Raw genomic sequence first — 27822 nt, 5'->3', positions numbered from 1 at the left:
ACCCTGCGATCGATATATTTCTGCTCACCACGTATTGGCTTTGCAGCTTTCACGACGACAACCTGTGTCTATAAAATTCTAGGTATAAAAAAAAATAATCTGTCAAAATTTTGACTTGCACATTTTGGCGGGAAATGTTTTGTTGTTCGTCGTTCGAACGCGAATGAATAGTGTTGAGCTGCTGGATTTGAAAGTTGACAAACTGTGGAACAACGTGGCTTCCTGTATGGAGAAATGGTTCGGTGATAAACGGCTGTGGTTATTTGGTAACAACCTGCCGCTATTGCCGAGAAGGTGAGTGACCATGACCTTTTAATATTGCATGCGACTAATGTATACAATTTATAATAATCAAGCTGTGAATTGTGATGTGTTCTAAAAAAAACCTAAACAACAACAAGCTTATCGTTTTTAAAGGTCGATCAATAGGTAATGATAATTCTGAATAAATATTCTATTAAATCCATACTAATATTATAAATGCGAATGTAACTCTGTCTGTCTGTCTGTTACTCAATCACGCCTTAACTACTGAACCAATTTGCATGAAATTTGGTATAGAGATATTTTGATACCCGAGAAAGGACATAGGATAGGTTTTATCCCGGAAATCCCACGGGAACGGGAACTATGCGGGTTTTTCTTTGACTGCGCGGGCGATGCCGCGGGTGGAAAGCTAGTTATTTATAAAGCCAACTTCTACTACAAACATCCAAACGTAGCAGCGTATACCTATCTACCTATAAAGGTTACATTGGTACAGAATCAATATCGAAAAAATAAATAATTTTGAATTTACCTATAAGAAACGTAGGAAAAAACACACATTTTTTTTTGTAAAATGGTTTTGTATTGTTACCGATTTATATAAATTATGTACCTTGGCATACATTATTTTAATGTTTTATCTTGTAGAACTTGTGCACTAGCCACTAGTAGATAATTAAAACAAAGCAGATATTTTGATAATCGTCGTTTATGCGGATCAGTTGTTGCATGAGTGCAAGCACACGCAAGCTAATCCGATTCGATTGCTATAAGTTACAATACAATAAAAATTCGAAAGCAAGTAAAGAAAAATAGGTAGCTAAGTACCTATGTATTTATATTAAAACCATTTAGTCTACGTAATCATAGTGTATACTATGGTAGAATTATTGAGAAAATTCTAGATCTTATAAAGATTGTGCTTTAGTTAGAACTTAGAAATAAGAATTTCTATCGGTCACACGAATCACCTTCTAACGGCAATTATTAATAACGTCACGGATATTCATAAAATTTATGTTAGGTAGGTACTTATATTTAGGTAGGTAGGTAGGTACTTATATTTTGTGCTAACTGAAATTAAAGTAGATAACATGCTATTGTTTTTAGTAACTTAAAGCAGACCTTCAGAATAAATAATGGTTATGGTTTAATTACAAAAACCCAGTGGTTGTCTCGACAACTAATTATTCTTTATAATTTATATTCTTCGAGAAAATAGTCCCCGTCCGCGTCGTGGTCGAAAAACTTTGGCAAAGTATGTAGTTAATTGGGTAGGTAAATAAAATAAGTAATAACATTTATTTATTTATTTGTTCCGATACTCATTATTTTTAATGCAGTCTATATATTTTTATGTATAGTGCATCAATAATATTCTATTTATCTCGTCGTGTCAGCGTGGGACGTTCACTGCTGGAGTCTGGACAAAGGCCTTCCTCAGGGTTTTCCACCACGCCCTGTCACCGGCGGCCTGCATCCAGCGGCTTCTGAATCTATCTCGTAGGGAAACTCCGAGCATTTATCTATTTAAAATAAAATTATCTATACATATTATATATCACAGATTAAGGCAGGGTGCTCAGCTAGTAAAATTCTCACATCCCGTTTTTATTGCATTTTAGTCACAAAATGTAACATAATTATTTTGTGTATATTCTGTAGATCTGGAAATAATAGTCATCATTATTTTATAAGTCCACTGGCCTCCCAAATGTTTTTAGAAAAATGTCAAAACAAAGTTTGCTGGGTTCATTGGTATTCATATTCATATAATTCCACATGTGTGCTGACTTTCTTTCTAAACAGATAGCAAAGTTTCCGATCTAAAATAGCAGCTATACTTAGATGTCATATTTCTAAGATGGTGCAGTTAGAAAATAAAATAATTTTTTACAAAATGTTAGCACCTAAAGTAAAAAAATAACAATGGAAATTACCCAGTACTGATTGATTGTCCTGATTCGAGGTTGAAAAAATAAAAAAAATATAAGCACTGTGTTACTCAATTACTTATTCCATAAAATGATGTTTGATTTCTATTTTTTTACCACTGACTACAAGATAAGGTTCATATTGGATCATTTATAATTTTTTTATAAGAGTTGAATTTCGCGATAATTAATTGAATTATCTGCTACTAGCGGTCCGCCCCGGCTTCGCCAGTGGTACATATTTCGCAATAAAAGGTAGCCTATGTTCTTTCTCAGGGTCTAAAGATTATCTGTGCCAAATTTCATCAAAATCGGTCCAGTAGTTTATGCGTGAAAACCATACATACATACATACATACATACAAACCTTTCCTCTTTATAATATTAGTATAGATTGACTCGTTCGTTGCTTAAGTTCGTTGCTGAATTTATATTTGCCTGATTTAACCATTTTTTTTATAGTGGGGAAATCTTCCAAAGATACCCACGGCCCCCGGGGAAGGAGCCGTGGGTTATGTCGGATTCTTACCGACTAAAACCCCACTGTGTTCCGTCGAGCCTTTGTTAGAATTCTTCCGCGACCAGCCTGATTTAACCATAAAGAAATAATAATTTTTATACGCAATTTATTATTATCTTTTGTTGTACATGGCTTTATCGAAGTATTGCAAAATTAATTAATTAACATGTTTTACGTGACATTTTATTTTTCCTTTATCTAGTATCGTAATATTGGAATCACACCATTGGCATTGTTACGCAAGGGTTACATATTTTTTATTACAAGTTTTGTTTATTATTATCGTTACTAACTATTATAAGAAATGAGTATACAAAATCACAGATTACTAAATAATTTCTGTCCGTCTTTTACGACATCGCGCCCGCGCCATTACTTGAAAGCAAAAAGTAATTCAAACAAAGACTATGACTTTTCTTATTGAATTATTGTTTTATTAAATTGTTAATATCGTGTTAAAAAGCTCTTTCTGACGCAGACGGGTAAAAAAAAAAGCAACCGAGATCTATGAGTAGGTAGTACACACTGAACTGGGTAGAAAGTGTCAGTGACCCATGTTATGAAATTATGAATGTTGATTGCCAGTTACTTACCACTGATATTAAGGTTTTCACTTTTCAGCAAGATTCACAGTCACTGTCATTTCTAACTAGGTGTAGGTACGTACAATATAGGTATAGATTAGATTCATATAAATAAATAGGTAGATACTTATATGAGCGTTTGGATTATCAAATAAAAACAAATATATGAGCATTTGGATTATCAAATAAAAACAAATGAATAAGAATAAGAATAAGAATATTTTCTTAAGTCTGGCTGTATAAACCACAACATATGTTTATACATATATGTACATATACATATAAGTTTGAAGTCGCGAGCCTTATAAATAAATTGATAAGCATAAGAGAGTATACTTAATATTACATATATTCTTTACCTTAACCATACTAAACCACATAATTGTAATCTGACCCTACTATAATTATTCCATAATTCTTATTTATTTACGTAATTAAGTCTTAATACTATTATAAAGGCGAAAGTTTGTATGGATGTTTGTTACTCTTTCACGTAAAAACTACTGAACCGATTACAATGAAATTTAGCACACATATAGAGGGTAACTTGGATTAACACATAGGATAGTTTTTATCCCGGAAATCCCACGGGAACGGGAACTATGCGGGTTTTCCTTTGCAAACGCGGGCGAAGCCGCGGGCGGAAATCTAGATCAATTACGAAGGCTAGACAGGACAAGGCTTTTTGCTAGTTTCCTACGCGGATCGTATACAATTTATTATTGTTTTTTAATTTTTTTGAACCTTTACGTTTGATTTATTGGTGTTGTATTTAACACAATATTATTACGGATTACTATGCAAATAATATTCATAATTTAATACTACATAGAGTATCTTTAATTGCATTAATTAATTAAACATAAAGGTTAAGTAAGGTAACAATAAAAAATAGTGTTAAATATATGTAATTTAAATGCTTTTAAATGTTTACTAGGTTTCTAGATAAAATCTTCTGTTCTTTTTTTGTATTAATTATAATAAATAGTCTTGAATATCCATACTTTAATATTATAAATGCGAAAGTAACTTTGTCTGTCTGTCTGTTACTCAATCACGCCTAAACTACAGAACCAATTTTCATGAAATTTGGTATGGAGATATTTTGATACCCGAGAAAGGACATAGGCTACTTTTTATCCCGGGAAAATGACACAATCCCAGAATGGGAACTATGCGGGTTTTTCTTTGACTGCGCGGGCGAAGCCGCGAGCGGAATCCTAGTCTTAATATAGGTATATAAATCTCGTTTCACAATGTTTGTCCTCAATGGACTCCTAAACCACTTAACCGATTATAATAAAATTCGCACACCATGTGCATTTCGATCCAACTTGAGAGATAGGATAGTTTAAACATGTAGGTACCACGGGCGAAGCCGGGGCGGACCGCTAGTTTATTATATTTCAGTCAATACTGACCTCGGTCACTGACACTTTCTCCACAGTTCAGTGACTAGTAAAGAAAAGCAAATGAATCAATATAATGACTGTGCTCATACAAATATTTACATACATAATATTTTATGCATACAACCACAGACTAATAATAATATACTACGTATACAAATACAACGTACCGTTTGTGTTTATCGTCATACGGGTAACTTTTCATCGCAGAATTTTGTTTAACAACCCTTTGGCCTTTCGTGAACGATAGTCCGTTGATTCGGCGTTGAATTGAGAACAAGTTGTAAACTGACGGGGGAGCATAAATGCCTTTTTTGTTCAGAATTGGGGATTAAGGTTTACTTATCAATAAAATGAGTGTATGTAACTACCTATATTAAATAATTGATTTGATTCTTAAGTGATTCATAAGCATATGCACGACGTGTGTACGACCAATCTAAACCAAAAAGAACTATATCCTCATGTTCTTCCATAATGAGAAGAATATTGAAATGTCATCATTCTGACAGCATTGTCCACAAAACTTGTTATCGTAATGTTTATTTAATAGCATTTTATTTGATTATGAGAAGCGAGTTTAAAGAAAAACCGATATTAGTACGATAGACGGGAATAATGCCCCAAAACAAAAGTTGACATATCGTGAGCGATCTCATTTATGGCCAAATTATAGTGATTCCAACAAATCATGAAAGGGGAAATCAATATTAGTATTATTTCCCCTTATGTTGTCTCTGCGAGGTATTTAATACGACTTTTGATTTATTTTGAAACTCAAACTTGGCTACTTAAGCTTGGCTACTTGTTCATAAAGAATTTTCCAGTTCACTGGTCTTAACTCTTAACCAATTTATCAAAGGAAATATGAAGTCTTTGTGTTATTGTGAACGAGTAGGTGAATCGTAAAGTATACAGAATGCTTTAATCTTTACTTTCTAGAGAACAGTTTGAACAATTGCTACATCTTCACAAATTATATACACGAGCATGATGAAAAGAAGAGGTTTGATTTATGTGATCGTTAAACTCAAAAACTAGTTCACCGATTTTTATTATCGCATATATATTCGCATTTTGGTTCTTTTCCCATTTTAAAATGCCTGAGTCAAATTCTAGTTATTATTTCTTACTAAAATTACTTATTTTATATACAACATCAATATCTTACTTATTTGTTTTCCTAATCACAATACGACTCTTAATTGTCTTTGCTCTACAATTATTTATTTTTCTATGTCGCATAACCATGTCCTTACCATAACACACCATAAAACAAATAAAAATAAACTAGAACATAACCACAGAACATATAAAACATAACCATGTGTCCCACGTCATCATCAACACCATCATCGTCAGCCCATATACGTTCCCACTGCTGGGACACGGGCCTCCCATTCTACATGTCGATTTCACGATGTTTTCCACCACCAATCGATCAGTTGTAATTTTAAAACCCGACAGTGATGTTTCTAAACCGGTCGTTGTTTTTTGTAATAAAAATCTACATAAAGTGGAACTAGTGAATTGTGTGTTCCTTTAAAATAAAATGCAGTTCCATCAAGAAGTATTCAAAGTATAAATTATAATTTTAATACATCATTATTTAATTCATGCCCAGATCGCGCGCCTCAAGCCGCGCGATGGAACGTTACGAGAAACTCGCCAAGCTCGGCGAGGGTTCCTATGGCCTGGTCTACAAGTGCAGGAATCGGGACACCGGCGAGATCGTCGCTATCAAGAAATTCGTGGAGAACGAAGACGACCCGCTGATCAGGAAGATTGCGCTGCGGGAGATTAGGATGCTCAAGGTAAGATTATATAATACAAAGTATATATACCTGTTCACCGTAGTTAAAGGTTGCTATATATGCAATTGTGTTGAGGACCCAACCAGCAAATCGTTGCTCTATAGAAGGGATAAGAACGTTTCAGAGGTGCTAATTGGTAGTTCTATAAGGGTGATAAGAACGTTGTATAAACCCCAAAGTGGCGCATTTATAAAGCTATTTGGTGGTATTGTGTTGCTGTAGCAGCAACTCAGATGCCAATTGGACATATAGAAGAGTACACTTATAGAATCGCGATGCTGTTATAGAGCGAAGTAGTGATATAAAAGGAACCGCGATGCAGTTACAGCGCGAAGTTGTGTTTTAAGAGTAACCACAAATCTTTTGTAGCACGAAGTTGCGATGTACAAGTCACTGCGACGCTATAATTATAATACAAAATGGTAAATCGTGTACCAATTGATAATACGAGTAAATGACTATAGGAACCATCATCGTGGTGTCGAATATTAATTTTTGTTACACTGTTAATTATGTTAGATACATAAACTGACTTGTGAATGAAATTTTACTGATAGATTATATGCATAATTAAGCTGTTTTTTTCATGCCCCCCTCGAATTATTGAGTTTTAAGTAATTAAAAAACTAATTTTACACCAAATTGCTGTATAGGATGCCAAATAGCAACTCCGTGGCTATTATACGTCCGCAAACGAACGTAGTTTTGACAACTGTTATGCCATATACTGGATTAAATTAGTAGGGTTCCCTGATGTAAATAGAAAACCCATAACATGTTTTATTTTGTATTTTCTAGTGTAAATTCCGATTTTTAGATTCCGATCCCGAAGTGTCAAGCAAAACACTAGTGTCTGAATGGTCTGATTCTGAATTATCACAAACCACATGATGGCTGTTAACTTGGTTTTGTTCATAGGATGTAACAGATTGTACGGAATCATTGTCCGTATTCGAAGCCTCACCTTGAATTTGTCTGGTGTCAATCGTTACTGAAGCTGCGATTTTTTTAAATTCATTCAATCCATGATTATTAAATAGAACCCTTCATTTATTTACGAGACGGTGCTGACAATATGGCAGGTTTTTGTTGTTTTAAAGTGAAAGAAACTCTCTTATAGGCCGTATATCTCTCGTAAGTGTCGCATTTTACTACATTAATACGCCGTTTTTGTTACATAACAGAGTTATTAACTCTTTTATACAGTAAATCAGTCCTATAACTCTGACCACTCAGCTATTAAACCACTGCGTTATAATGGGCAGAAAAACACTAATATAATTCATTTAGGTTACAAAGAAGTGATATAAAACTCGGATATATCACCTAATTGCTGTATTATGGAGTTTCAGCAACCATGAAGATTCACAGTGCTATAATAGTAATAAGGAAAACCATTACAACACTAAATTGTCCTATTGTAGATTTTTTTACGCCTCTATAGGCATGGGACTATAAAGGTTACCCTAGAATCGTTTATTGCACTAATTTGCTGTAAAAAAGAGACCACCAGCGCTGTTATGTGATAATATCGTCCTGTTATTGCTGTACCAAAATCTGGATAAGAGCTGCTCTATAAACGCCGTATAAAATAGTGATATAAACGTTTACATCACCTTGTTATGGGACAAATTTGCTGTGTATGATTATAGAGCAAAATCATCTCATTAAACGCTATTATACAACAAGCTTGTCACCGCGACACTGTTATACGTCATTTAAAAAGCTTTTTAGTGATGTAAGTTATTGTTATAGGACATCTTTGCTGGTTGGGGAGGGAAAGGTGCAATTCCATAGAAGGGAAGATCCTTTACCAGGCTTCATGACGGTGTGGTTGGTAAGGCCCCTGATTGATGTTGGGCAGTTGTATTTATGTTATGTAGCCATTGATGGAAATGTACGGCAATATATTTAGCGAAATATTTCGCACTTGTGCTATCAGCGATTCTGAGATAGGTGTTGCTATTGGTTTAATTAGAAATAGGTTTATTTTCTCGGAGATAATAACAAACAGATCAAATTACTATTTATGGTACTTCTTCCATATCCTTTGCTAGACAGATTTCTAGAGATTTCGAAAACGAATGGTCTGGTTGGGTCTAATAGCCATCTTGGACACCAGTTATCATAACTTTCTATATTTTATGTGACAAGAGGATTTATCTCTACTTTCCCTTCAAATGGTAGTACAATTTTAGTAAATTTATTATATGCAACACCTTACTGGAAACTATTCCAGTAAGGTTTTGCATATACATAATATAAATAGTACAGTGGTAAACTTGTGGGCGCAGAACCAAGGCTGTGGGTTCCTGTTTTCAATTCCTGGTGGAGACTGAAAAGATTTCACTCATGTGATGTATATAAAATCGATCAGTGAAACAGATACATGACGCATTTGTCCCCATACCCCACAAAGGACATTTGGAACGTCACTTAACACTGATGAAGTATTTATATTTTCTATCAAATCTAAACGTATCAATAAATTAATGTTAGACTTCAAAAAATTGCATAAACTATTAGCACAGATAATCTATTAGTAAATATAGAGATCCTTTTATCAGGCAATATATTAGGAAGGTCGTTTATTTTCGGCTTACCATTAATGTTGTAAAGGTCAGGGTTGCAAGTCTAAGTTGCTTTTCCGACACGCGGAAAGTATCAATCATTCTAATCGTTTATTAGAGTCTATAGTATCTATGGTAGAGTTTAGCGAACGATTGACGCAGGTAGAATATTATCTGCAATTATTATTACTGCCAATTGATGTTCGTATGAATTATTAAGATAAAATTAAAAGATTTTATAATAATTTTAAGGCGTTAAAATAATTAAATAATTCATGGAAAATGTCAGCGTCCGAAGCCAAACATGTTTGGTGCAATATAAACGTGAATATTAGTATCACAATGATCACTAATGATAAATTTCTTATAAATGTATGTATCACATAAATACATAGACTATTTTAAATAAATTTGTTAGGTATTTGTAGCACACAGTACCACCACAGTATTACCATCCTACAGTATGGCGACGAATGTACTTGTGCAGAGAAACGGAGGGGAACTGGCGGGGGGTCGGGCGACGCGGGCCGCTTAATGCAATCACGCTGAGTTTGCATTAACTATCGCGAAAGGACGACGCAGTCGTATTTTTTGTGTAATAATTTTATTATACATAGGTACTTACATATTCTATTATGACGCGCAAAAACTGTTCCGTTTACGGATGTAAATCTACATTGAAATCCCAGAAGGAAACAATATTTCAGAAAGATTGTATTTATTGTATCTGTTGAATTAAAATCAAAGCTATGTATATGTTGTCCTCATTATTTTCTAATCAAATTGTACATCCCAATGCGAATGCATTACTTAGTTAAATGGTATAATATACAATTAAGAACATCCAAAAATAAAGTTATTTAGCAGTGCAATATCTGTAATTATATATTTATGAACAAATAATTACATCAGATTTAATAATCGCAATTATTTTGAATATACATATGAATATGATTTCATCACAATATTAATAATCAAAATTGTTTTATTTCCCATTTGTTGCAACCCTAGCGTATTTTCGTGTGGCAGCGTAAGTACCTACGCTGGCGGCGGCATCGCGCGACATCAAAGGCGATTCCTTACTGTAGGAAATAATATTGTAATACTGTGGTACCACCATGCACATGCACCACTTGGACAAAGGGCGGGCGTGCGTATCGAATCTTCAAAGCTCGTCGGTCCTACTAGCTTCAAGGAAAATATATTCTATATATTCTTACATAAACACATTTTTAAAGAAAAACATATAATTATTATACTTATCTACAAGTTAAATAATAACTGTGATATTTTTTAGAGTAAGTACCGTATAACGAATATACACCAAAGTTTGGTTCTTTTCAAACTTTTCCTTCGCCCCAAGTTAGTTGTCGAGGAAAATTGCAAAATATGGACTCGGCTGATAATTTTTTTTTTAAATTATACGTAGTTAGGCACATAAAAGGTATTGAATGACCTCGGCTTTAAAATCTCACTGTAGTGCAATTTTATTTCAACGTTTTTTGTTTGTTTGTCTAGAATCTGAAACACCCAAACCTGGTGAACCTCATTGAAGTGTTCCGACGAAAGCGCAAGCTGCATTTAGTCTTCGAGTACTGTGACCACACTGTATTGCATGAGATGGAAAAATACCCAGCTGTAAGTATAAGCTTCAATATATTATATTAATTATTTTATTGTTTCTATAGAAAAAAAATGTTGTGTGGTTTTATGAAACCACGGTAAAAGTGAAACTGTTCGAACGGTTCCGAACACTGCTTTATACCTACTCGGCAGCCGACCGTCACGCGACATGCGCTACACAGACCAAAAAGTTTGAGACGATGTAATAAAAGTGTCACTTTAAAATCTAATATTTAATGAATAAATTTATAGCGACTAATACGCTAAAAGGAATGGTGTGTAGACTATGAACAAAAAATTAATACCAATAAAAAACCAAATAGGTAACAATTTTATTAAATTAAAAACAAATAAAAACAACGGATATGACAAAGTACAAGAAACTTATTTCAAAGAATCATACATAATTGAGAAATTCCGTCGACCTGGAATAAATTGATTAACAATAATACAATAAAAACTTTACTTATTATGTGAGTAAACACCATGAATATTTGATCAATAATAAGAAAAAATCTCGTCAAATTATATAATAATCATTACGACATTAACCATTATTCATACTTTTGTGAAACACGAATAAATCACGCTTGTACTTTAGTTTTTTCAAGCACAAAACTTAAGCCCTTCTCACACGAGTCGTAGTCGTCTCGTAAGCATATCGTCAACATATAAGACAGATAAGACCGCAGGTTTTCTACAGACGCATAATTGTTACAGGTTTTTCAGGACTTCAATTGAAAGCATGGCATTTGTATTTTTTATGACTTTAAAGATCTTACTTTCTCTTTACACGAAGACGATCTTTTTATAATTCGTTAACGTTAAAAGTTAACTGTAAAGCGACCGATTTCATTGGGCACATCGATACATTGAAAATACTTATAAACAAAACAAGAAAAAATTTGTTTGTGCGTGGAGCTATTGCTTCGCCCAGCGGCCACGCATACGATGATACGACGTCCGCATTGTCTGCGAGAGGGCTTTTAAGTTTACTTAAAATAATTAAACTTAACTTAGTAAAGGCTAGTATTATGGTATCTGTGGTAAAGGTAACAAAATTAAAGATTAAGAAAAAATAGACGTAGGACTACAGATCAAAATTTACCAAATATTCATCCACAGAATACATTTACAACACATAGCCATCACATTCTTGTTGACATTATAGACTTATCCTCAAATAGAACCACTATATCCACGTTCCAAATACGTAACATGTGTGCATATAATATTGCACACTTATCTGTCGACATAGCCACACGTTCACGTGAGAGCCACTCACGTGTAACCTTAGAAATGCGGCTGATTTTTTTTTAATTATCACCTATTACGTCAAGGCAGTGGCGCGAAAAGTTTAGGGCTGACGGCCGAGTTGTTTTTTTTTTCTCGGTTATGGCAATGAGCAACAGCCCAGTTGATGTTTTGTTCTTTTTTTGAATCGTTAACTGTTTTTTGTTATAAAAAGCTGATTACATTGTTGTTTACAAACTATTGTTAAGTGGAACATATTTTGTCCTATTATTTTTAAGTTACCAATAATTATGTTATATTATGGCATTATCGCAATCATTTGATTTTTTTCTAGTTTATTATAATCTTAAGTATATTGTAAAAGTTCTCCATTCATGAATTAAAATTTAAATATAAAATTCAAATACTTCAGTCACAATAAGAATTGCATTGTTACTTATAGTATATATTTACTACATATAATTAAAAGTTAAAACCATAATCAATAGTAAGCATAAGTTATAGTAAGCGGAACGCGAGCGAGCGAAGCGAGAAAAATTCGTAGGCCGCGTAGCAGCAATGAAAATATGAGCCAATAACTGGAAATGGCCGTCCTAAACTCCTAATCAATGTAACGATTGCTTAACCAATTGCATCGGCTTAATTACGCGAAACGAGTTATTTTCGACACGGCCTCACGTGCTGTTTTTCACCTTGTGTTGAATTAAATATAATATTATCTTTATCTGATACATATTACAATAATTATTATCGATGACAATTTGTTCGTGTTGAAATTATTAACCTTTTTTCATAGGTACTATATGACTATATGTTAAATTTATAATAACGAAAATATTCAAGCAGACACATTAGGTAGGTATCCCTACCTAAATTTATATGATCGTATTTTTGAAGTACCTACGTCATGAATTATTTTTTACTTACCGAAGATAAACAATTAATTCTAGACAGTTTCATTTTTCCTTGAAAAAAACAAGAATAATTGTTTGGCTCAATTATAAACGTACGATAACATTATTTTTTATATTTATTGAGGGTAATTTGCTTCCATATAATGAACTTCCTAATTAATACAATACAGGCCACGAGTCTAGTGTGGGCATCTTGGTTCAAATGATGTATAGAGTATACTACATATTTACTGTGTTAACAGCCTTATTGTAATAAGTTCAACGAGATTGTATGCTTGATTTTTTGAATAAATATTTTTTACTTTTAATATTTTTTAAATGTTGTACCTATACGTAAATTACTAATTACAGTATAAAAAAACTGTTCCGATTGAACCAAAATTAAAAGAAGAGCCTTCGAACGATACTACTTACAAAAATTTGAAATAATAATATAAGTATCCCAATGAATCCAGACGTTGAAAATGCATCTATAATACCTAATCATGCTACACACACGCAAAAATTAATTTTTTTTTTAATATTATGTAATATAAGAATTACAATTTGATTTTGTGTAGGTATAAACATTTCCTAGAGTACTTTTAACCTCGACACATTAAGTGAAATAATAAATTGTTAACAGAACCAATAAACCCAGTTTTAGCTATAAAATACGGTAGTCTTTCAGTTTTACATAAAAGAAATCGTTTGAATGCCTGTCAATAAACTTGAGGTTCAAGTTGAAATGAAATAGACCGGATAATTTATTAACAACTAGCGGTCCGACCCGGCTTCGCCCGTGGTACATATTTACGTTTTCTCTACATAAAAACCATCCTCGTACTTCAAGGAATATATTAAAAAAAGAATTATCGAAATCGGTTCAGCCGTTCTCGAGTTATGCGCTTACCAACACATTTTGCGATTCATTTTTATATATAAGATAATGAATTTGGAAGGTTAAAAACTAAATGTAAATTGTATAACATCGATCAATATTTTAAATAGGTAGGTACTTGGAAAGTTACAAATAAACATTTTTATTGGTAGCGAGTAAAAAAGAGCGTGTGTGCCGAGCACACGTGTCAGAAGTGGAACTTCTTTAACAAGATTCAAAGATATGAAAATCGTCTCCTTATTCCATGACGTGACGGTATCGGCATGACGTGACCTTGAAATTTTACTCTTAACGCGCCTCAAGAAGTTTCACTTCAAAAATGAAACATTTATTTGACTTTAAACAAAAAAAACAGATAACACAAAATCTGTCTTTAATTTAATTTATACCTACCTACCTCAAAAAAGACAATACAATACAACTATAACTAATTTATATAATAACTAGTTACAAGTAATTTATACGATTAAATACCAAGAAGTCAATTTATGGCGTGAGTGACTCAATCTAGAGATCGAGAGATTCCTTTTATGGGAAGATTTATTTTATTTTTCCGCAATAAGATCTGTCAGCAGTCAGACAGATGTTAAATCATCCGCATTTCCTACTACTTGCGAAAATTACTGGATTTTACTTTTTAACAAAAAGTCGAGTAGGTAGTCCAAAATTTGCAAAATTTTAGTTACTTATCGGCATAAAACTTGCAAAATGCATAGACAAAGATAAAGACAATCTGTCTTTTAAACTCAAATTGCAATATTTTTTATTCAAGTAAACTTTTGTGTTTTTGAATTCTGTTTTTGTTTTTATGGAAAACCTCCTATTACCAATATCGCATCAACCGAGAAGAACTAGCAAGGAACTTATATTTTAAAGTTCCACGAACATGTCTATTGACACATGGACCACTTATCCCAGCTACCACGTGCGTGAAGCCACGTGATAAAGCTAACTAAAGAAAACGTGATTCTCTCTAATAATGTGCAATATTACGACCTTCCACACTCCGGCATCTTGCACAAACATCCTAAAGTCGAATATTGAAATGTAGGCTTACAACATGCAGCTGTAGTAAATCTTTATCAATTATAATTTATAATCGTTATAATGCGTTATTTCGTAATGAAGTAATGTCTCCGCTGCATCTTGGAACCTTGAAGCCTTTTATGTATTGTTTGGATAAGGCGCCATTTTTTTATACAACCTTTTTATTATTTCAAGTGAAAGCATTTGTTGTTCCTCGATTGACTTCATAACTTGTAAAGTATGATTTTCATGTAATTGGATAAACTTATTAAGAAATTATCTGCAAGTTAATTAGATAATACTTAGGCTTTTTTAAGAATAACGCAAGCCACAAAATATATTACAATTTTTAACAATTATTAAAAACACGTTGCACACTATGGAGATATAATTCACGAATTTTCATAGTAAAATTTTAAGCAAACAATAATCAGTTAATGTAAATAAATATCGGATTGTTTGTTTTTATGCGGGAGCTATTTACAAACATGAAATATTAATTCAACTATAATAAACGAATTACGGTTGTGTTTTAAATGCAAATACTGCATAATTTTCGAATAATGTTTAACTTATTCCTATAATTAAATAATAAAAACATTTATGTATCTCCTATGTTTTATATCTACATAAAATTTTTAATAAATAGAGCGAATCAATTGCCGTGCAAAGCAGCTCAATCTATGTGTGAAATCGCTTAGCAATAGCTTCGCGAGGCTGCTTGCTCTGCATAAGTTCATCTAATAACACCAAGAACACGTCCACCAGGGCTGCCCCGAACTGCTCTCAAAGCAGATCATCTGGCAGACGCTGCAGGGCGTGGCGTACTGCCACCGGCACAACTGCATCCACCGCGATGTGAAGCCGGAGAACATCCTGCTGACCAGCGATGGTGTGGTCAAGCTGTGCGACTTTGGCTTCGCGAGGATGATCAGTGCGTATTTTAGTGTGTAGAAATGTGCCATAACTAATTGTGAACATTTTGCATGCTTTTTTTTGTTGCTGTGCCTTGGGTACACCGTACAATAGAATAAAAGCGTCTGCCCCATGGTCTGCTGTCAAAGCAAATCATCTGGCAGTCGTTGCATTGTGTAGTCAAGATGTGCGACTTTGGCTTCGCTAGGATGATCAGTGCGTATTTTAGTGTGTAGAAATGTGCAAGAATGAATTGTGAACATTTTGCATGCTTTTTTGTTGTTTTATCTTAGTTCAGGTAGAATTCATATTTTTCAATTCTGCCTTGGGAAAATAACTAATTGGCTAACTGCTGCCACATGATCAGCTTCAAGAGCATTAGAGATCATATTATGGCAAACGCTGCGATTCTATTTCAACTTTAGGTATGATAACTTTGTATTGATTGCAGCCTGGTTTGGTATGAATGTTGAATAGTGATTAATATTGTGTAAGATGCTGGGATTTTTGGGTTGTCATTGCAGGCTCAAGTGTAAAAGACAGTTGAATCAGTAATCCCACATAAGAAAAGTTTTGACAAATAAAATTGAAGAAGATTTTTCCCCTAACCTGCCCATTTTGAAACTACCTTCGCTCTTTTACATTTCCTTTCCTCGTCCCAGGTGGTTCCTGCTCCTCAGAATACTCAGTTCACATCATGATTCCGTTCGGAGTGGACGTCAGGAGGAGAGCTAGTACCTATTAAATTTATGTTTTTGTAGCTATTTCTCTACGAAGTATTTAAGACGTATTTGGAGCTAGAAATATTAGATTTTTTGTTAGGATTTGTTGGTGTAGTTGTCCACATAGTTGTCACTGTAGCTAGGCAAAACACTATCATCTTTAATAACAGGTACCTACATTACATTTTAGAATGTGAATGTTTTAAAAGTTTAGCTCCCAGTTTAATAATATCAAACATACACAAAATTCTTCTCAGTATACTATGCATGTGCATATGCACATGTAATAACTCATACCTATTATAATACCATAAAACACCCATTAAAATAACCCATAACGATAACATTTTAAGGCAGGTAGCCTATATAAGTAAGGCCGATCGGCGATAACAGCGGATTGCAATCTACACTTCCCATCTACTTTCCACTGGGCTACGATTTATGACTAGACGTTATGTTTCTGCTCTATTTATTGGAAAACCTGCTTTTATTCGGCCACGTGGATTTTTGAGAACATGTATTTAGTCGCTACATAATTAGATATTATATCTACAAGGGAATCACTTATTATAAAACAATATTATACAGGTTGAGTTTTTGCTTTGATAAACTGTATTTTAAATATTGTGTGTGAGCAATAAACAATTATCTATCTATCTATCTATCTATTTTATCACAAGTATACGTACAAGTATCTCTAACAAGTATAGGTGGTATCAGTGAAATTTTGTTCAGTTTGTCAAAGACTCAAATGACTTACATTTACCTCCTTCAACTTAGGGAACCGTGTAAAGTTCTATCGAAATCGTAATATGTTTTATAATATTATGGACAAAATTTTAAATTATAATGTGTATAATATTATGTAAATTATTGTAATTAAGTATATGTCACTTTTAAGTTTATAATAAACTCACCTCTACTTGTCCCTCTTCATTATAAGCAAGGAAAGGTTAAATATAATATAAATAATAACTAAAAAATAAAAATAGAAATAAAATATGCTAGTCAGGTGTAATCTTACTTTTCTGCTGGTAAATACACGTATGATACAAGAGCTTTTTATTTTTAAGTTTGTTAGTGGCAAATATTCAAAAATATTGAATCAGTCTAGTAGTTCTTTTTCCATTCAAAAATACCATAACCATTCTATACAGGGTGTCCCACTATTGGTATACTAAGCGCGAAGGAACTTGTAGTTTTGCATACACTGATCACGTAAAAAATACTTTAAAAAAAATTACGTCCAAAATTTTTTGCTAAATTTTTCCTGAAAATCCATGTTTTCTTCTCTAGCTTCGCGCAGCCGGCATATACCCCTTCTCTAATATGAGCATTTTATCTATGAAAACATAATCTTAAACGATAGCTCACGTGCTGGTGGCAAAGTTGGGCGGCTCGCTTGTTATGGGTGTACACATAGAGTTTTAAGAATTCATCTATTTGAAAAAAAAATGCGTCTGGAATTTTTTAATTATTTTTTACGTACTCAGCGTATGCAAAACTATAACCTCCTTTGAGCTTAGTATACCAACAGTGGGACACCCTGTATAATATTAGTATAGATTGAATAGTAAGTTAGTCCTTGACATGTTTTAAAGCCCCGGTCAAGTAGATATGTACGGTTTAATGCGTGTAGCAACGCACGGTTTACTTAACATGTGATTGTACTAAATATGTATTATATTATGTCAATGCGAGTATAATGTTTACGCTTTACACCTTTGTGAATAATGTATCAATGAAAATATGAACGAAGTGCCAGTTTTATGTATAAAAAAGTTCAAAGATAAACTGTAAACAGATAAATAAGCTAGGTAGGAAGCACAAGTGGCTTAGTCTTTTCATTTATTTTTCACCGAATCTTACTTTTCGTTATTTAGAATTATGTAAATTTCACTCGACAGGATCGTTCGTTTTTGGGATTTAGATGGCATTTCGAAAATATATAGAGTTCATTAGAGTAGCTTTCCTAGATTAGATTCTTACAATTTTGAGATAATTTAAGAAGCAGTATAATTATTATCCCCATCTCTTATGTAATTTGCAGATCATAAAGTATTATTTAAACTGCTACTTAAAAAAATGTTTGCTCATCTTTATGTCATACACAAATCGTAATTTATGAAAAGAAATCACAACACAGCGACCTACATGTTACGATATTTTAATGTTCTTTACAACATAAGTGTGTATTAATGGGTGTTATGAAAATATCTCATCAGGGGATTTGCGAAATGTATGTGTGAGATGATCATCTTGGATTAAGGTAAAACTTGTTTAGGTGCTATCAGTTAGGTTAGGCTCATATCAGCCCCCCTAGACAAGTGGCTTTCTATTAGCGTAAAGTTCAATAGAATAGATTATGAATGTATGAGATTGACGTTTGATTACGACGACGACGACGATTGATTACGTCAATCTCATACATTCATAATCTATTCTATTGAACTTTACGCTAATAGAAAGCCACTTGTCTAGGGGGGCTGGTACCTACCTACCTAGTTAAAGATACATAGATATAGACACAGGCGTAGATACAGTTATATACTAGAGATTTTTTTGTAATAACATACTAAATAGACAGTTAGGAAGAAAAAAGTTACTTTTCATTGACAAGATAATATGTAATGAAATAAGAAAAACATATTCTAGATTTGCACTAAAAAGCGCTGAGTACTTACCTACCTAGTGGACGGAAATACACAAAATCGATGTCGTGTTGGATTGGCATAATTAATAACAGTTGAATTTAATAGTGACAGAATACATACTTACTTACCTAATAATTTCTCAAGTAGGTAGTAGGTAATAACTTTAATCTTACTTCTAACTTAGAAGTTCTAAGTTTAATTTAATCTATGAACCATAAGCTCCGTCAATCGATCCATCATCCGATAAGAGTACAAGACCTTTAGTACAAGACCTAGGTACGCTAATCTAAATCTAGACTTAATTAGGTACCTACCTATAGTACCTACATATTTAGCGAACAACGCCTGCATCGTGACGTCATGACCTTCACCAATGCAAATTGCCAAGGTCACGACTAGCGGTTCAGTTACGTGGATTAATGGCGGCTATTTTTGGCACAGCTGAGTGCTTTTAAGCTATGTTTCTTTTTTGTTTGATGGCAACTTGACACTGCTAATTGCTTTCAGAGTTGGCTGGGTTTATGAGTCATAGAATCTTGAATTACTTAATGTCTTATATTACTTAACAATAAGTTGTTAATGAATTCTTATAATAGGTAGGTACCCGCGATTCCGCCACTGAGAGCAGCTCTACCGAACATAGGATATTCAATAGTCCGTTTTTAGGCAGAGGAAATCCGAATCCAGCCAGGACCCTTTCACCGAAGGCCCTAGAAAGTTAGAAAAACGGTTTGCGTGAACGAATTCTCGAGTATTAAAAAGAGCTAGGCATCGGCTACGGTTAAAGCCTGAAAAAAATTTACTGGCTGATTGATTAAGGTATAGGTCTTTAAAAACGTGAATAACAGTTTGAATGTTTCAATATAAATGCAGAGGTACCTACTAAGCACTTGATTGATCGGAGAATAACAATGAAAAGTTTGTACAAAGATTGTTTTTATTCTACAAAAGGTTAAGGTTACGAAGTAACTATTCTCTAATCTGTGGTTAAGGTCTGTGTCAAGAATTCTAAGGAAGTTACTCAACTTCTGTAGTTAGTTTATGGACAAAAAAATAACGTCTTGTATAGGTAGTCGGTTCTAAACAAATATTTTAAATAGGTAGGTACTACACATAAGTACCTACTTATTATTATTGAAGTGAAACTTCTTTCTTGAAAGTAAAATTTCAAGGTCAAGTCATGGCAAATACCGCGTCACGTCATGAAGTAAGGAGATGATTTTGGTATCTTTGAATCTTGCCAAGAAGTTTCACTTCTGACAAGTGTGCTCGGCACACACCCTATTTTTATTATTGCTCATTTAAAACTAAATTACATGCCCTATAAATATATGTAAGTATGTATTTGCAAATAGAAACAGGAGGTAGATGGTAGAGCTATACGATTAGTTAAACTAAAACCCACTATACTAGGTACTAATATATTTATTCAATTAAATAAATAAATAAATATTATAGGACATTATTACACAAATCGACCTATAATAATCTATAGTATATAAAACTCAAAGGTGACTGATATAGTGATCTATCAATGCACAGCCCTAACCACTGGACGTATCGGGCTGAAATTTGGCATGCAGGTAGATGTTAGGACGTAGGCATCCGCTAAGAAAGGATTTCCCGAAATTCTTGCGGGAACGGGGAAAAACGGGGATGCACGTACAAAGTCGTGGGCGGAAGCTAGTATTTAATAAATATATATAGATAACACCCAGACCCAAGAACAAATAATTGAGTTCATCACACAAATATTTGCCCTGACCGGGGATCGAACCCGGGCAGTTACTTTACCACTACGCCAACCGCGTCGTCGAAAGCTAAGCGAAAATTAAGCTTTTTAATTTCAAATTTGGCAACGGGAAAGATCCTGCAATAAGCTTCTATTTTATCAAAATCATTTTATAAATTTGACTACGCTCATTTTGATTAAAAAAAATACTTTACTTTAGTAGTAAGTAGGCTATATAATTCAGTGGGTCGAGCGTCTTAGTAGTTATTTTACTTAGAATGTGGTTTTAGAATGACCCTAATGCGTTTATAAGTGATATAACGGTTACTAACATCAGTGAGATTAGTATCGGCTTTGATATACGGTTCTACAAACTGAAGATATAATTGCAGGATTAAATTATAATTTTATTCGTAATGTACAATTCATATTTTTATTATAGCCTCACCTCTTTAACAAAATTTAATACCTATTTAACAAAATTTAATCTACTATATAAAAATAAGTCGGGTTTTCCTTCCTGACGCTATAACTCCAGAATGCACGAACCGATTTCCACGGTTTTGCATTCGTTGGAAAGGTCTCGGGCTCCGTGAGGTTTATAGCAAAGAAAAGGTGTCTCTGGTGGCGAAACGGAGTTCGCCCGGTTTGCTAGTAACTATTAAAATAACTACTTATGAAGCCTGAAGGTATTGCATAGATCTGAACAAAGTCATATAGTGCCTACCTATCTTAAATCCTTCCCTATCGCCATATTAGTTAATCCAGTACTGGTTTATTTTATATTATTCGTCTAGACTGTAAAGTTCCTACAGGAAATGAGACTTGAAATGTGATATTATTCGTCTAATTGTTAATACGACGTTGGGTACAATGAAATGATATGAACTGTCAATTATCTTCATTCATATCTTACTTCCAAAATAGAGTCGGTATTTTTATTTGTCCATTTATTGTGTAGTATGTTTATCTAGATACAATCGGACATTCCAACAAGTATAAATTATTTTTAAGGGCCGATTTTTCAATCATTGGTTAAAACTTACCCGTCCAATAAAGTATTACACGATAATATTAAAATGTCACTTGTAAACTGTCAATTGCATGCAATAAGAATACATTTTGTAATGGATGAATAATTTTTAACCGAGGATTGAAAAATCAGCCCAAAAAAATCCGATCACGTCGCGTCGGGATTCGAACCCGCCTCTACTCCCTATTTACCTCTACGCCATCCTTTGTTTCGAATCCCGCGGTCCCGTCTCGTAGTGATCGAATTTTTTTTATTTTTTTTTAATATTTAAAAAGCATTTGAATGCTATAAAAGTAAAATATCAAATTAATTCTAAAAAGTATTCCACCAACATGTCCAGGTCCAGGCGAGAGCTATACGGACTACGTGGCCACCAGGTGGTATAGAGCTCCAGAACTGCTGGTCGGTGACACCATGTATAGCACGCCTGTGGACGTGTGGGCTATTGGTGAGAGATATATTATTAACTTATCTATGTAGTTTTTGTTTTATAGCATTAAAATGCTTTATACGCGAGTAATTTTAAAGGATTAACAAGTCAATAACTGCGTTAAAAACAACCGACTTCAAACTTGCACTTGCAACATTTACAAATACAGACAAAAATGCTCATAAAATAAAAACTACTGGGCCTATCCGAAAAAAATTTTTATGGGACCAATTCGACACCATCCCGCATCGAACACAAAAAGAATCACGTAAATCGGTTCAGAAACCACGGAGTAATCGGTGTACATACATAAAAAAAAAAAAAAAAACATACCGGCCGAATTGATAACCTCCTCCTTTTTTTTTGAAGTCGGTTAAAAAGATCCTATCCAATTTTACACCCTCAAATAAAAAAAAAATAAAAAAGTTGTTAAAAATAATTTTTTATGAAAATAACTATTTGGACGACATAAGCGGATCACTTCTTACACCTTTATCTTTTTCTTTTACTGCCGTAACATGTTCTAGTATTTTTCATTGTTACTCATAATATTATGAACCCACATAAAAGTACCAAGTAACCTTTTATGGCATAAAGCTCAAAATATAATAAACTCCTTACTCCGTTATTTTATATTTACCTTTGTGCGGTTCAACGTCTTACCGCGGCTGTACACACTCGTCGAGAGCCTCTCGTCGAGAGCCTCGGCCGAAAAGACTCTCGTCGAGAGCATGCCTGTACACACTCGTTCTAACATTTGAACTGAAGACTTACACGAGAATGGACGTAGAAATAGCTGCTGCTATTTGTCTTTGTGCCGTGAGCTATTATAATTTTTTAAACATTTACTATAAAAAAAAATTCTCAAACCATGGAGAAAAAGAAGATGGTGGATGATTACTATGCACCGCAGTAGAAACAGGGAAATAAATATAAAAACTTCCTGAATAGTTAATGTATTTTATTGTATTTTTAAGGAATCAATAGAAACGCTTCTTTGTTTCAGAAGTAAAATGGAAAATCAATTGACTGAGTTGGTGGCAGAATCTTCTGGCCAATCCATACTAATATTATAAATGCGAAAGTAACTCTGTCTGTCTGTCTGTTACTCGATCACGCCTTAACTACTGAACCAATTTGCATGAAATTTGGTATAGAGATATTTTGATACCCGAGAAAGGACATAGGATAGGTTTTATCCCGGAAACCTACGGGAACGGGTTTTTCTTTGAAAACGCGGGCGAAGCCGCGGGCGGAAAGCTAGTTTAAAATAAATCCATAATAAATAAGTTCCATAAAAAAGGTTCTGTTTGATAGCACTCCAAAAACTGTAATTTTCGTTCATTAGACCACATAGTGAAACACGTGCGTTCATAAATAACGTCGGCGAGCAACTAACTGAACGAGTGTGTACTGTGTACATGCTCGCTCTCTCGAGACTCAACGAGACCCTTTGACTCGGGCGCAAAAAACCGACCAGCGACCGAGACAGCCGAGGCGAGACACGAGAGTGCGAGACAAGACGAATGCACCATGTACATACTCGTTCTCGGCCTGTCTCGGTGTGTCTCGGCGAGTGTGTACAGCCGGCATTATACTGGTTAACCTTTAGAGTAAGGATGGTACAGAGATGTGCCTGTAATTTCTTTGTTCTCACTGCAATTTCTTCCGTGATTCATGTTTGATGTACTTGAAATGTTAATGTTGCCGTATAAAAAAAGCTTTTTCCGAGTTATTATTTATAAATCATATTTAAGGATATGAGCTTTTATGGTGTTTTTATTGTTTTGCTTTGTTATATTGTCATTATCGTGTAATTAATGTGTCCTACCGTTGGAAAGGTGGCAAAATAATTTTTTAATAGCTTTATCTCAATATGTTTTTGTGGGTATATTTTTACATAAACTGATTAGGCACTTTCTTTGTTATACAATGGTAAATCCAATCAGTTTAAATCGGTTTCACGATTTAAACAAGAAAATTTATCGAAGGTAGTGTGCTCAAGGTGTAGGTACCTATTACAAGTCTTTCGATAATAGTTGTATACGTAGTATATTATTATTAGTCTGTGATAATAGTTAACTACATTCCCTACGGTTAGTAATAACAGATTGCTAGTTTAATAAATGCCGTATTAAAAATGTAACAATTTATGAAGCTAAATTCAAACACTGCAGGAGATCAAGAGCCATTTTAGAATTTCTCGGAATGTCAGTGGGAGTTAAAAATATATTTTTATTTCTCGGGATCTTAAAAGTTCTCCTGGGAGTCTGGAAATATTCTTTATTTTTGTATTATTTACGTTGTGTTAATGTCTGCCTGTAAAGTTGGAAATAGCATTTTACAAGTTCATAATATTACAAATTTGATTTTATGTTGTTTATATATGTATTTTAATAATTTCATTATGCTTCTTACGAGATAGGGATCAAATTGGAGCATTATTTGCAGTAGGTATGATTATTCAAGTCCATCTATAGCTCCATCCATTTTTTTATACATCTACCTACCTTTATTCTTCGATATTTCTGCATTCTAAATTTGTAAGCAATTTACTTAATTCTTTTTACCTACTTGCCCCGTTTTATGCGCAAGTTCAAAGGGGTTACTTAACATAAATTAATGGAGAGAGTTCGGGCCAAGCGGCTAATCTTGTAGCATATTAACCTCGTTTCTAGCTCGATTTAGGTATCCTAGATTTACCTGTAACTAGGTATTTAAAAGTTTTATAAATCTTTTATGATAATTTAGGCCAGCAATCCCTGATACTTCACTTCACCAAGGTAAAAGTAATACTGTTAGATGAAGAGATCGGATTTTCGCGCAATTTTTTATGAATTTTGCGGTTAGGTTAGGCTTTGTATAAAGTTTAGCTTGATATAATAAGACAGACAGTACACTAAGCGGGCCTGATTACTTAAAGAAACAGCACACCAAACAATTCCATAGGTATAACTTGTTTTTTTTCCGCTAAATACTTGGCGCCTAAAAGCTTCTAGGACGTTCGAATGCCGCCTAAGACATTCTAGAACTTTGCAGGGTGCGTGTTCGCGGAGCTGCTATCCAGTGAGGCTTTATGGCCGGGAAAGAGTGATTTAGACCAATTATATCTAATTAGGAAGACCCTTGGAGATCTGCTGCCACGGCATATGACGATCTTCTCGCAAAACTCGTTTTTTCAGGTAATTTTTTTATTGTTATACGTTAGTTAATAGGTACTAATTTATCAAATTTAAATTTAACTTCCCAACCCAAATGTACACTTTATCGAGTGAATTAACTTTCTAAGGAAAATTATTGAAAAAATAAATGGATTACCTTACTAAGTACCTACCTGTTTCGTAATAGGAAAAAGAAATATTTATTTGGTCCTATGATATATAATATGAATTTTCAGGGATTGGCATTACCAGAACCTACTAACTTCGAGCCGCTACAAAAGAAGATACCACCACGATACGCGAATAATGAACTGATTTTAGACTTTTTGCAGGTGAGAAATATACGAGTATAAAGCATATATGCTTTATACTCGTATTATTCGTATTTATCTACTAAATACATATTATATATACCTATATATGTATTTTGTAGTTATATTGCAAAATAAATCACATTGAAATCCAACTGGTTCTGAATTTGCTTATTCTTGAAATACCTTGAATCTTTAGAAATTAATGACTTTTTAACGGATTTTAAACGCGATTTATACATTATTTTCCCGACGTTTCGAACACTTTACAGCGAGCGTGGTCACGGGTGGTAATTAATACCTACTCGCGTAAAATCAAACACTAGAAAATACTATAAATTGAATATATTTATTACGTAAGTAGTTACTTTTATTTATTTTATTTTTTTTAACTATCCCGCCCACAACTTTTGCTCCTCAAACCAGACCACAACCAAAGAACCCACCTCAATGATATAATTAGCTTTTTAACAGTATAAGTTCTACTTTTCTTTTTACGTCTGTAGGTATTTAAATAAATATTTCATGCCATCTATCAAGACTTGTTAATTTTCTAGCAATGTTTTATTGCGCGGATGTTTATTTAATTCATATATCAACTGGCTATCTATCTTATTGTTTCACAAATAAACCTAATAAATAAATTTAATCGTCTATACTCTATAGGAAGCTATTTATTGTAATTTGAAAATAACGACTTCCTATCCTATTATACACGATACAAATATAGTCTATAGAAGTTTCTGGGCTTCCAGAAATGCCTGGACAAAGACCCCTTGATGCGGTGGACGTGCGAACAATTACTACGGCATCCGATCTTCGAGAACTTTCTATTTACCTTACCTTCTTCCGACCACGATGAGTACGAGCGGATCCGGAGGGCGCAGGTTTGTATGTGGTGTGGTGAACGGCTGGACAGGTTTTGATGGGACTTTGGGAAAAGGATAAATCTGGATTTATGATTGGTTGATGGTTGTTGTTGAGACTATAATATTCTGTGCGTTTTAGGTAAAACTGTGGTAAAAGTTTGTTCTAATAAAAAAAAATCATTATCGATTTTTACTGTAATAAATCAGTTCTAGCAGGGTCACTACTATAAAATATTAATATTTTAGATTTAAACCTAGTAACTAGGTACCCAACACAAGGCCAGTAGTGACAAACACACAAAATAATTAGGTACTTTTTGAATAGAGTTTTTATAAGATTCTTTGTCAACACAGCAAAATTTCAATGAAAGATCTCGAGCGTTGTATGAAGAGACATCTACACACATATCTGATAGCACTGCTTTGTCCAAGAAAAGTAAAGGGAAATGAGTTCACTTTTTGAGGTACCCTCATTTATTTGATACAAATTATAAGCAATATTTGAAGGTAGTTTGCATTTTTGGATGATCTATTTAAATGTGATTGTATTGATAGCCTATGTAATGTAAAAATCTTATTTTATCATTTTAAAATTTAAGTCTTATTTATATTAGTTATATGAGTGTAGATAATATATTTCTTATATATTATAGAAAATGTATTGGTTAAGTATGTTTTTAATAGATCAGAATTATTTATAATTTAGTGAAAATTTACATTAAGAAATATACCCCTATCTTTTACTCTACTACAACTATGTAAGGACTTATTTAAATTACCTGTATTGCGAGATAGATATCTTTGGCATGGCACCAGGGATACCTACAGCAATTCATAGAAAATACATACTTACATTATTTTAACTACTTAAACACCCAGGTACAATCATCGCCCCTGCTACCTCAGCTGATAGTAAACGAGCGATCCCAGCCCAAGAAGAAGACAGAGATGGAGGCCCGAGGCCACCTCCCCACCATATGACTAGCACCGCGACGTTAAATTAAATGTTTATTGCTATTTGTTTGTTTTATTTAACAACTACCCTCATATTATCAATGTTTAGAATTGTACTTTACTTTAGGTGGTAAATGTTAAAAATATGTAATGACGATTCGAAAGTGCTTCTAAAAGAAGTCTAATTGAATAAATAAATGTTTGAGTTTGTGAATTCATATATTTGTAGTTTCACATAAAAATGTT

The 27822-nt window shown here is 33.6% G+C and overlaps 1 protein-coding gene across 1 annotated transcript; it reads left to right on the top strand.

The window, feature by feature from the left end:
• Window positions 1-27639, top strand: LOC149900854 (cyclin-dependent kinase-like 4). Its single transcript, XM_090112542.1, has 9 exons — window positions 1-294; window positions 6339-6528; window positions 10617-10736; window positions 15564-15729; window positions 22192-22299; window positions 25321-25463; window positions 25679-25774; window positions 26509-26640; window positions 27502-27639. Exons 1-9 carry the CDS (start codon window positions 164-166, stop codon window positions 27601-27603), a joined length of 1188 nt encoding a protein of 395 aa, XP_089968668.1. The 5' UTR covers window positions 1-163; the 3' UTR covers window positions 27604-27639.
• Window positions 27640-27822: the final 183 nt, after the last annotated feature.

The sequence above is a fragment of the Colias eurytheme genome, chromosome 18 (assembly GCF_061535395.1).
Source record: "Colias eurytheme isolate Ceu_HAF_F1 chromosome 18, ilColEury1 Martin Lab GWU primary, whole genome shotgun sequence".
Taxonomy (NCBI): Eukaryota; Metazoa; Arthropoda; class Insecta; order Lepidoptera; family Pieridae; genus Colias; species Colias eurytheme.
This window is presented reverse-complemented; position numbering and strand designations above follow the sequence as displayed.